The 12,433-nt window shown below is 41.0% G+C and overlaps 2 protein-coding genes across 2 annotated transcripts; one reads left to right on the top strand and one right to left on the bottom strand.

Moving 5' to 3' along the window:
* The first annotated feature begins 39 nt into the window (after positions 1–39).
* On the top strand, positions 40–11,922 carry eif2ak1 (eukaryotic translation initiation factor 2-alpha kinase 1). Its single transcript, XM_080834458.1, has 15 exons — positions 40–374; positions 1,282–1,449; positions 1,755–1,891; positions 2,194–2,237; positions 2,337–2,436; positions 2,529–2,609; positions 2,714–2,810; positions 3,132–3,180; positions 3,298–3,661; positions 3,904–4,015; positions 4,939–5,045; positions 8,614–8,734; positions 8,985–9,067; positions 9,778–10,011; positions 11,642–11,922. Exons 1-15 carry the CDS (start codon positions 194–196, stop codon positions 11,789–11,791), a joined length of 2,028 nt encoding a protein of 675 aa, XP_080690584.1. The 5' UTR covers positions 40–193; the 3' UTR covers positions 11,792–11,922.
* LOC308362045 (ankyrin repeat domain-containing protein 61-like) lies at positions 5,181–7,553 on the bottom strand (the record flags this gene model as incomplete). Its single annotated transcript, XM_080834536.1, has 3 exons — positions 5,181–6,936; positions 7,142–7,236; positions 7,485–7,553. 3 exons carry the CDS (start codon positions 7,551–7,553, stop codon positions 5,181–5,183), a joined length of 1,920 nt encoding a protein of 639 aa, XP_080690662.1.
* Positions 11,923–12,433: the final 511 nt, after the last annotated feature.

Here is a 12,433-nt window from a genome sequence, read left to right as displayed (position 1 = left end):
ATGTGTGAGCAAAATCAAACATGGCGAATTGCTGCCAGGCGAAGTAGTAGTACAGTAGTGTCCGGTGTGCATATGGTATCTTGAGAACACAAATGTGAACTTAACTCACGAATGCCTCAATGGTAGAGCACGATAACGTGCAATTTTCGTCAACACTTAGTTTTTTGGAGGGCTAAATCAAAGTATAGACAGCATGTTGAACCGACGCGGTAAATTCGTTAACGTTAACAGTATTGAGGAAAGTTCGAGTAGTAATAATGGTCGGACCACAGACAACCTTATGTTTCAAAGGAATATAACCACTTGTAGCAGAATACAAGAGACAACCCGACTGCATCTTACTGATGATGACGAGGAGGATGTTCAGTTTGACAGTAAGTAACGTTAGCGAGTTGTTGCATAACTTACACATGCTTCAATTAGACGAGTTATTTTGAGCCATGGCCTATGATGGCATGAGCAGTTAATATGGTTGATCCAGAGACTACATAGCCTTGTCAAGATCCCGTGTTAAAGCAAACGTTTCTCGTTCAGAACTGTTGACAGTTGACAGCTTACCATTGCATCGTTTGTGAAGTGCCCTTGCCGAGGTACTGACGTTTCTGTAGGAACCATGAATCTGCAGTTCAGCTGCATTTGACAGAGATGCAAGTTTGTGCTCTTGGCCTAGCCATCCAGGGTTCGTCCATGGGAGCAGCAGACCATTTAGTGTCGTTGTTATGGTTAATGCATAGGTATAAGTGAGGGTATTGTTTCAAGAGATGCACGCACCATCATTAATATCACTTACCACTTAGAATGAGTACTAGTCAGATTACACCCCCTTTTGAAGGGATGTTATGATATTTTGGAGTGTTTCCCATGGTGGTTCCTTGGGCGTAGTTATGTTTTGTAGAGATAAGCATACTTAACCCACCCGTTTACACTGAAAACAGCAACTAGTGTAGTGGTAGGGGTCTGACGTGATACTTCTACTAAACCGTTGTCTAAATTGGAGGTTTGTCTGAAAAGTGTCAATAATGGATCCAGAGAAAAAAGATATAGTTGGTCTCATTGCTAAAGTTATTGCTGAAGGTATGAAAGACTTTTCGTTTACTCACAAAAATGTATTAGGTTTGACCACAGTCAGACTGTGCAGCCTTTAGCTGAGCTGCTGAGGCATCTTTGTATCATGTCATGAAGTGGACAATTCTGCCTCTGTCAAACAGGAGTTATTTGTTGATTTATAGGAGGGACTTTTTTGTCTTTGCTAATTGCTTTCTTTTTCTTTTGTAAATGAAGCATCAGATTCAGAAAACAGCTGTGAAGTATTGCTGGCTGGGAAACAGAACACATCCATTCAAGATTTCACGTCTGCCATTCCCAATCACCTGCTGCTCGGCTCCCTACTGGAACATTTGTGCCTCGTCTACGAGAGAGATCCCACTAGGTCCCGCTCGCTATTCAAGGGTAAGAATATGTTGTGGTGTCCTTTCAAGACAGCCAAAAGTGTTACCAAATTGACTGAAAAAGCACCATGTTGGAAGGTTTAAGTGTGTCTGAACGTTATAAGACAGAAGATTGCATTAGAGTGTTAAATATTGCAGGAAATACGATTAGTCTGACTCCATAAATGATTAGATGACTTTCCATATTACCAAGCAGTATATAAGTTAATGGCACAGTAATGGCTTATGCAGACACGCCACTCAGCAGAACTGCACTGAAAAAATGTCTCTCATTGACTGCTGACCCATCTATCCACCTTTCCCCAGTGATTGGTCAGAAACTGGCCAGCATGAACCTCCTCTCCCCCCTTGCCATCAGTGATGAGTTCAGCACTGTGAGACTTCAGCACAACCGTGCCTTCACTGAGCTCCTACGGGCTGCCAGCTCCTCGCTTCTTACCCAGGTAGGATGGCTCATCATGTGTGCATGTGATTCTGTTCAAATACAATCAAATATACTTATTGAATGGAAATAGTCAAATGACACCTGATTTTAATGCTCACATGATATCTGTTTTAGGGCATAACGTCATATTTGTCAGGCTTGTGTTGATTGTATCTGGGGAGGGGTTGTGTAATAGCTGCTCTTTTAAGTCTAGAGTCTAAGTCTTAACCCTCTAAAGCCCCTAAGGCTGAGGTAGTCAATTATCCATAAGCCCTTCTCTGAATATCTGAACTAACCGGTATCTTTTCACTGTGCCCCCAGGATTATAAATACCTTAGTACTGATGCCGAGAGTAACCTTTTAAGGTAGGAACAATGTTTTCTGATGGCCATGTTCATTTTTAGGTTACTGTTGCTTTAAGAGTGTGTTTCTGAAAGTTTTCTTTTTCATTGCCATCAACACAGAACAAAAGATGACCTTTTCCAAGCACAAACTTCACGGTATCTTAGTGAATTTGAAGAGATCTCAGATCTTGGGAAAGGTTCTTATGGGAAAGTCTTTAAGGTATGGTTTTGTTGTGTTCTCTCATGAAGTTCATATGGTATAGCAGCATATTGTTGGTTAGATTATCTTACTATCACATCACTCTTTTCCAGGTGACCAACAAGTTGGATGGACAGTGTTATGCTGTGAAGAAAATTCTCATCAGGAATGTGACCAGAGATGATTGCATGAAGGTGTCACTTAAGTCTTAATGTGTTCAAATTGACAATGATTATTAAAATAATACGTGAACCTCATTATTAATGGCAGCACACTGCGCATTTGCCTTGGTTTTTAGGTTCTCAGAGAGGTGAAAGTCTTATCCAGTCTACAGCACCCTCACATAGTAGGCTATCACACTGCCTGGATGGAACATGTTCAGCCAACAACAGACAGTAAGTGGCCTAAAGGTATGGAGAGAGATATGTAAGACAGTAAGAATTTCGTTTGTGTGGATCGCAAAACACATTTGTAAATCGTGAAACATTTGTGGATCATGGTACTTGCATTTACGAATACTTTTGAGACATATCTCTCTCCATATAAAGGTGTCTTACTTTGGCATTGAAATATTTTCAGAATTCCACTTTTCTCTGCAAATTTTGAATGGGATGACTTTACATTCTTGAGCAGATTGTGAACTTTTTCATTTTGAAGGATATACATGATACCAGGAGAACCTGAATAACTCTTACAAACGTTCTTCTGTTCTTCAGACTCTGTATCTAAACCTGTATTACCAGCCCTCGAAAGACCATCACTGAGGTATTGCAGCTGTGATTTAATTCCCCTTGATTAATTTATATACCTTTTTTCATTAGCTATTAACTAATCTAATGTAAATGCCACTGAATAACACATACATTTCTATACACATTTCAGATATCCAGAAGAAAGCAGTGGCAGCAGCAATGGCTCCTCAATCGTGTTTGAAAGCTCAGGCTGTCCCAGGGACTCCATGACTGATGACACACACACATCGGGGAGCATCTCGCAGAGAGCTGGACCTATCGGGGGGGAGAGTTCCAAGGTTGTGGTTTCAAAAGTTACACGGAATCCAGACCACTTTGTCCCCTGCGTGTACCTGGGCCAGCCTCTCCCCACATCTGGCACCTGCCCCGTCACGGGCTTGGACGGCTCTGGGTTGTCGGAGGAGGACCTCAGTGGGAACAGAGGGGAGATGAACAATAACTCCTACATTGATGTAGATAGCAGTCACCAGTGGGCTGAGAGGCAACCACAGGAGGTAAGAATGGCTCCAGACTAATATGGATGAATGGTAACTGGACTGAAGGCGCTTTACAGACGAATGCCTCAGACATCTACCCATTCATACACAGCTTCTATAGGCCCCTTTGGTTCCCCCACCGAACACATACACACATACTCTTACACAAAGCATGACATGCATATATTTGTTGTTTCTGCGCTTGCTTTTATGGTTTTTTTCTTAAGGTTTGTATTTGTTATATTCTGGATGTTTTGCAGGTGCAGTTCCACCTGATGCTCTATATTCAGATGCAACTGTGTGAGCTCTCCCTGAAGGATTGGATCCAGGAGAGGAACACTAAGCCCAAAGAGGAGCTCACTCATATTACAGGTAATTTCAATCACTTCTCACTTTTGTGATTGATCATGTAATTCTGAAAATTCTGAATTGTTTTAACAGTTTCGAGTTAAAAAGAAAGTGATAATTTAAGATGCTAAGTTTCTGAAATCTATAATGTGTATCAGAATCAGAATCAGATTTTATTGGCCAAGTAAGTTTGAACAAACAAGGAATTTGACCTGGTGAACTGACTCTCAATTGTGCTTACACATAATATACAGTACATTACAATACAATAACAAAAACAAACACAACACAATAAAATACAATACAAAAACACAAAAACACAACACAACACAATACATTACAATACAAAAACAAACAGTGCAATGGTCTATGAAAGTTTGAGAAAGTATATACAGGAGCTGGGAATGTACAATAGTGCAAAGAAGAGTGGAGAGTGCAAGAAGTGCAGGGATAAAAAAATATGCTACATGGATAAATATATATGTTGCTATGAGTTGTTCAATAGTGAGACGGCGAGGGGGAAGAAACTGTTTTTGTGTCTGGAGGTTTTTGTGAACAGAGATCTGTAGCGCCTACCAGAGGGGAGGCGTTTGAAAAGTTTGTTTCCGGGGTGTGTGAGGGGTCTGCAGTGATTTTCCCTGCCCGTTTCCTGACTCTGGCGGTGTACAGGTCTTGGATGGTGGGCAGGTTGGCACTGATGATCTTTTCTGCAGACCTGACTGTCCGTTGGAGTCTGTTCTTGTCTAGTTTGGTGGCTGAACCAAACCAGACAGTTATTGAAGTGCACAGAACAGACTCTATAACTGCAGTGTAGAACATATATATGGACACTTGATATATATTAACACTGAGCAATTTAACACAGTTAACTTATTTATATGTATGTTATATGTTAATTATATGTATTGTGCTTACAGCAACATTCAAGTATTTCTCATTGTTTTCAGGTCCACACAGATCTCCAGACACAGAGCAACTGTTTCATATACTACGTCAAATACTGGAAGGAGTACAATACATCCATTCTAGAGGAATTATGCACAGAGACCTTAAGGCAAGTCATTAAACATTTTTATTGCAAGCAAGTAACCACTCTGTTCATAAGAACTACATTGAGGTAGACTGTGAGTGAAATGTGCTGTGCTGTGCTGGCAGGTCATCGTTTCATAGGGACCTCAGAAGGTTTGTCTCAATTGTTACTGAAATCTCTAAAATTTGTGAAATCAGGAAAGTTGGGGAAATCTGAGGAGCTGAATGAGAAACCAGACCTTTGGGGCATGTTTGGGAATGGTGCGTATGGTATGCCAGGGAAGACTCTAGGTATGTCTGGGAAAGCTCTCGGTATGTTTGGGAAAGGTGCAGGTATGCCAGGGAAGACTCTGGGCATGTCTGGGAAAGCTCTTGAAATGTTTGGGACATCTCGTGCAGTGTTTGGGACATCTTGTGCAGAGTTTTGGGCCCCTTGTGAGGTGTTTGGGGCACCTCGTGGGGTGTTTGGGACACCTCGTGGGGTGTTTGGGGCATCTCGTGTAGGGTTTGGGGCATCTCGTGTAGGGTTTGGGGCACCCTGTGGGGTGTTTGGGACACCTCGTGCAGGGTTTGGGGCACCTCGTGTAGGGTTTGGGGCACCTCGTGGAGGGTTTGGGGCACCTCGTGTAGGGTTTGGGGCACCTCGTGGAGGGTTTGGGGCACCCCGTGGGTTATTGCGAAAATCTTGTATGGTGTCGAAGAAATCTTGTGGAATGTTTGGAAAATCTCGAAGAATGTTTTGAAAATCCTGTGGGATGAATGGAAAATCTCGTGGAATGTTTGGGAGATTTCTGGGAATATTCTGAAAATTTGGAGGATTGTTGACAAAATTTGGCCTGGCATTGGCAAAACCTGGTTGTGTATTTGAAAAGTTTGGGGGGATATTAAAGCGTGGAGGAAGAGTCCCAAAATGTCGGGGGATGAAATCTGGACGGAATTGAAAACGGGGCTGTTGGTTTTCATTGTTGGTGAAGTCAATTTCAGGTGGGCATTCCCAGTAGTCAAAGACAAAGTCAACTATTCGTTGAGGCAGCAGCTCATTGAGTGTGGGTTTGTCATCCTCCCCATAGAGTTGGTGTACTCTGATCTTGCAGAGGCTCTGTAAATCACGGGGCTGTTGTGTGAAATTGATCAGTTCCGATCTCTGTCTGGCATACTCGCGCAGCTCCAGGCATTTTGGGAGGAGACCTTCGGAGTTGGTTATTTTAAAGGGTGAAGTGAGGTAGAGCAGTTTTCCCAGGAGTTGCGTGTTGTTCAGGTTTGGCTTGTGCTCCAGGAAGAGGAACAGGCAGTTCTCTCCACGTCTGGAGAGCTTGTTGATATCTGCACCATAGCTGAGGAGGACATCCACGACCGCTTTCCTGCCAGCACTGCAGGCCTCATGGAGAGGAGTTCGACCTTCGTGGTTCACAGTATCGAGCTTTGTGCCTCCCTCTAGTATTGCATTAATGCAGCTAAGGCTATTGCTCTGAGTGTCGGCAAAGCTACTGGCCTCAGCCCGCACAGCCATGTGCAGTGGGGTGTTACCAGAGGACTCCATTGCTTTGTTACAATCTGCACCCAGCTCAATAAGACAGGTGATGATATCCCTGTGGAGGACGCCTGCTGCCATATGCAGTGGCATCATGCCAATCATGTCAGCAAGGTTGACATTGGCACCATAGCTAGCCAGCATGCCCACTGCAGGAAGGGCCCCATACCGCACAGCAAGATGGAGGCCAGTTTGCCGGCTATCACTGCTGACCCGGGCGTTCAGATCTACGCCACGTTCACATAGCACACGCAGACAGTCCTCAGCCCGTTGCTGCATGGTCTCCATGGTTACCCGTAACTTGGAATGTGGCACGGGCCAAGCTGACACAATGTTTGGCCAGTGAGTGATAACCAGATGTAGTGCATTGCGACCACGTTGGTCCCTAGGTGAATAGAAGGTCACTGTTATACATCACAACTCTGGGAAATATAATTTGTTTGTGATTGTGAAGTCTAATAGGGCCAACTGGCCGGGTCTGTATGAATTCAGTGTTATTCAATTGTTTTATAACGAAGTAGGTTTATTTGAAGAATTGGTACTGGTCAGTCATATGGTGCAGGAAAATGATGGCTGCGGGGTAAAGCTACCTCAATTCAGGATTGGCGCCTGCATCCAGGAGGGCCTCCAGGCTTTGCACCTTTCTGTACGTAGCAGCAAGGTGGATAGGCAGGATAGCAAGACCCTATGGTAAAACAAAATGTATGAGAGTGAAAATTCCAGGCAGTCTTCTCATATCTGTTGACGGTAGTGCTCTGCACAAACTGTATTTTTTAAATCTACATTTTAAACAGATACACTCAGCTTTGCGCAGCACATGAAATCAAGATCCAGATTGAATAAAATTACCTGATATGAGAAACATATCCGTTTAACATTGTTAAGAGGCAGACAGACGAGGTGTCTATTTTCAGGTTTTGTTATAAACTCCACTTTTTCTGTCATAACTGCCTCGTAAAATGCATCCGTATTAAGTCCATGCTTGGTACCCTCGGTCGACATCCGTCTTACTTTCGAAGATTCTTTGATGTTTTTAAATGATGCGTAACATGTCGATGTTATTGCATTTTCTCCTCGTCTTCTCCAGACAACAATTATGATTTGGTAGCTATGAAAGAGAGTCGTTCACATAGGAGTACTTGTCCCAAACTTAATATAACTATCAACGTTTTACTTCGACGTCGTTTTCTGTCTTATTTTGGTAATACTGGATATTTACATTGAAAGTCAAGGCTCTGAAATGCGTGTTGACAACAGAGGCTTATCCAATAGTCGACAATCGGTTATCTACCCCTTGCAGAAGTTGGGTGGTTTTCTGTTTGATCCTGCTCTCCTAGTCAGCTGTTCTAACATCGTCTTGGGTATGTTACGTCTGGCAGGTAGGCCTAAAGTATTCACTAAAAGTATGAGAACACTGAGATATGATGTTACGTAATCGGGCCTGACGGCAAAATCAGACTAATCATATTAAGCTTTTACTGTCTAATTTCTGTGTTTACATTTAGTAAGTTATCGCTAGTGAATACGTTTATGTAGTTTATGGCACGTTATGTAGTAGTTTATATTTGGTAAACATAAAATACATATTTAATACAGTAGGCAATATTTAATTTGTTATATAGGCCTATTTAAAGAATAATGAACCTACCCGTTTTTGTACATTTGAAAAAACGGTGCAATATTTCCAGACTTGAATGGCCTCGTTGACATGATGTATTTTCAACAGCTTGTTGATAAAAAATATTTCTCCTTTGATTATAGCTTCATGTAATTTATACTCTACATGATCAAACACTGTACTGTCCTCAAATATTGTATTTTTGCTCATTTTATGGTGCATACAGTACGGACTATAGCAGGTTTTCGTGCTCATATTTACAATTGGATAGGCACATTCGAAATAAAATAGATTTTAAATATAATCATTTGCCGCTCATTTGGCGGCAACAAGTGTTCTAGATTGCAGGCGTGTTTGTTTGTAGAATGTGTAGCCTACTCTTCCACGTGAGCACTGCAAGATCAACCTTTTAACGTTCATTCCGTTTCTGTTGTCTTACTTAAGCCCAGAAATATATTTCTCCATGGACATGACAGCCATGTAAGGATTGGAGATTTCGGTCTGGCTTGCAAGGATATTATTGTGGAAGATAATGAGCAGCAGTTACCCACCTCCTCTTGCAATGGTAAGAACTTTCGGTTATTTGTATTCCCCATTTATTACTACATACATACTGCACTAGTAACCCTACAGGAAATGTTTGCATACCTCTTTGCAATTTGCCGATAGATGGCGCCATTGTTGTTCTGTGGGTTTTGTGCTTCATAATGTAATCACTAAATTGTTAGAAATCATGTCCTATCCGTTCGAACAGGTGTAACCCAACGGTAATCTTTCGGTAAATGTATTTTTCTCTTTGTGTTGATGATCTTCAGCAGGTTCAACACACACCACAGGTGTTGGGACGTTTGTGTATGCTGCGCCAGAGCAACTGGAGGGCTCACATTATGACTCAAAGGTGAAGTATAGCATTCCTGTCATGACATATGGCCACAGGATGTTCAAAATGAAATGTCTCTGGCGTTATGATGATAGGGCTCTGAACATATGGTAAATAAACAGGGTCCCCTGATTCTGCACTCTACACACTTTTTTTCCTGTTTCAGCTCTTTTAAAAATATATGCATACAAGCCAAAGGACCCATTGTCAACTGTTATTAACTGTTATTACCTAGTTATTTCTATATTATTAATGGATGATCAGTCAAATATCTTTTTTTAGAACTCATAAACCACTAATTGCACCTTTTTAATGTTTGATTTTACATAAACAATATCTACTGTAATGCTGGAGTTGTGTAGATGGATACTTTATTAATCCCGAGGGAAATTTAGGTCATCCAGTAGCTTACACACTTATGCACTTGTGCAACTCACAGACATACATACATACATCACATACACATAGGGAGAACATAATGTGTACAACATTGTTGAGCTGTTATCACATGTAGATGCATTCAATTTATTATGGCCTTTTTAGGGGATAGAAAAAGAAATGTTAACCGGCATTTTGCTTTTTATCTCTAAAATTAAATGTAATTACCAAGGAGGCAAACTATGTGATTTGAAAACGAAGTATCAACGTTTGTGTTAGTAGACATTTTTGGTGTCTGTAGACATAGATTGCCCTCAGCACTCATGGTTTAACCTTTGTGATGTTTTCAGTCGGACATGTACAGTGTGGGGGTGATTGCAGTGGAGCTATTCCAGCCATTTGGGACAGAGATGGAACGTGTGCACAGACTTGGGGAGCTCAGACAGGGAAATGTCCCTGAGACTCTGTCCCAGAAGTGGCCTGTCCTAACCAACTACATCCAACTGCTGACCAGTCAGGACCCCTCGGAGCGGCCCAGTGCAACCCAACTGTTGGAGAGTGAGCTATTTAGCACCAAAGACAAGGTAAAGCTTAACCCTAACTTAAAGAGCTAGAGCACATCCAAAATGGACACAGTAGTTCATACACCAAAATAAGTTATAATTAATATTATAATATTATATTAAAATAATAATTGAACAAAATTCAGTTAAATGTTTTGAATGTAAAAGTAATTTTCTATTATAGACAATAGGTGGTGCTCTGGTTCTAAATATTGATATAATTTCTGACATCATGTTGGGGTTTGTTACTTAAAGTAGTAGTATGGGGTTTTAGTTGACAGCTAGCAAATAAGTAATGAAAAGTCATGCAGAAACCTTACAAACATAAACAACAGCACAGTTGATGCTGCTAAAAGGCTTGTTAGCAGGCTAACTTGTGTCTTTTGGCGATATAGGTCGCGATGTCGTGCTTTGAAAGCTTTCCTACATTTTCACTGGGTAGTCCGGCCTTGACCACAGAACTGCATAGTGTATAGCCTAGGCAGGAAGCTGTAATGATAGAAGTGTTAATTGGTTCTTCACATGTATACCATGAAAAATAATTTGAAGATAATACCAGTACTAGTTGCTTACAAAATATTCTTTAAAATGTTGCATACTGTCGCTATAAGGCTGAACTTGTTCAACCCTTAATCTTCAAGACACATCCGATTCAGTTAACATGTAGTTCTAATCTAGACCTAAATCTGTCAAAAAATGTCCAATTATTTAACCCCTTAATGTCAGTATTCTGTGGAGCAACCTTTTCACTTGATAACCTCTCATAAATGTTTTTGGTAAGTTCTTTAAAGGTTATGACACACATGCTCTGTTAGTCTCTTGACCCACATTCAAAAGTCTCCAGCGCAGGTAAAACACCTTTGGTGGTCCATGCTGCCATTTTTCGTGATTTTCGCTGGACATTCCAGGTCTGCTTGCTGAGCCGAACTTTGGTTGACTTGCAAATGTCCTTGGGATAATTGTCTTGCTGGAAAGTTAATTGATCGCCGCGTTTCAATATGCACATAGAGGGTATCGCATTCTACTCCAAAATCACCTAGTAATCAAGTGAATCCATAAAACCAGTTACACAGTCAAGATGACTAGTTCCCACAGCAGCAAACAGGATAGACAAACAACCAGACAATGGCAATGGTACTTCTCTTGATGGAGGGTTTACATCTAGGTAACCCTAGAAGTCTGTTTCAGTAACGTTTACTGTAACTGTAAACGTAACTGTTCATCTTAACAGTTCTGATCACACATCTGATTTGCTCTTTCTTCTGAGCCCAGGTAGGGCTATCTACTGAGACATCTTTCTATTAGCCATTGCTTTTTTTGGTGTAAAATACTTTCTTCTTTCAGCTGTTCTTTTAAAGTTTTCTGTTCTTTGCCATGTTTGCGACTCAACTAAAACAAATAAATGGTCTGGGTTTGTAATTATAATTATATTATACATTTATATTATTATTCTGCACCAAATCTGTTACTCTCAAACACTTTTGATTGTTTACTAAGTTTATGGTCCATAAATAACAAGAATGTCTTGAATGTTAAGGGTGAGTTTTGCATTCAGGTGTATTTCACGTACATGTTTTGTTTTTAGTTTTCATGGTTTCCCACTTGCCACTGGATCCTGAAATTGATTAAAACATCTGTCTGTCCCATCAAGGTTATCCACAGTTTATTAAGGAAGATTGATGAACAGTCGGAAGAGATAAATCAGCTCAGAAGACAAATCAGCCGAATGCAGAGCTCAGAGAATAATGTCCAGCAAACGGAAAATACAGAACCACCTCCTGCATGTCTTCCACCCAGCTAATGTTAACTGTAAATAAATTGTGTCAATAATTTATTGTGAATGCATTTATGTGTGAATGCTACACTGCCTGTATGTAAGAGTGCCATACTTATACTTTTCTTAAACTGCCAAATAAATGTTATTTAAATGACTGTTTGCTTGTTCTGTGTTTGTTTTTAATGTTAATATTATATGAACATTTTGTAAATGCATCTTCTTTCTTTCTATAAATCATAGCAGATGGAGTAGATTTGCAAGCCCTGTGGACAAAGCTGCCACCCAGGAAGTGGGTTATTGTGGCAGATTCAAATAGTTTTCTGCTGGAAACAATGGCACTTTTCGAAAGACAATTGTTTCCCTCATACATCAGCATCTTTGTGATTAGATGCATTAAACTAGGCTGCTCGTGGAAGAAGGCAAATGGCAGGACCCCCCCCCCCCCACACACACACACACACACACACACACACACACACACACACACATACACACACACACACATAAGCCTTACAGAACCCTGCAGACTTGAATTAAAGTTAGACTGCAGATGCTGTCATACTTGACCTGTTTTAGCAGCTACATGAAAACATTCCTCACCTATGGAATAAAAAATATGGTTATTCAACAGCTGGTAGCAGTGCCCATAGAGAGACTGAGAACAGA

Source organism: Sprattus sprattus (assembly GCF_963457725.1).
Source record: "Sprattus sprattus genome assembly, chromosome: 3".
In the NCBI taxonomy this organism is placed as follows: domain Eukaryota; kingdom Metazoa; phylum Chordata; class Actinopteri; order Clupeiformes; family Clupeidae; genus Sprattus; species Sprattus sprattus.
Note: the sequence above shows the minus strand (reverse complement) of the source record. Positions and strands in the feature narration are given on the sequence as shown.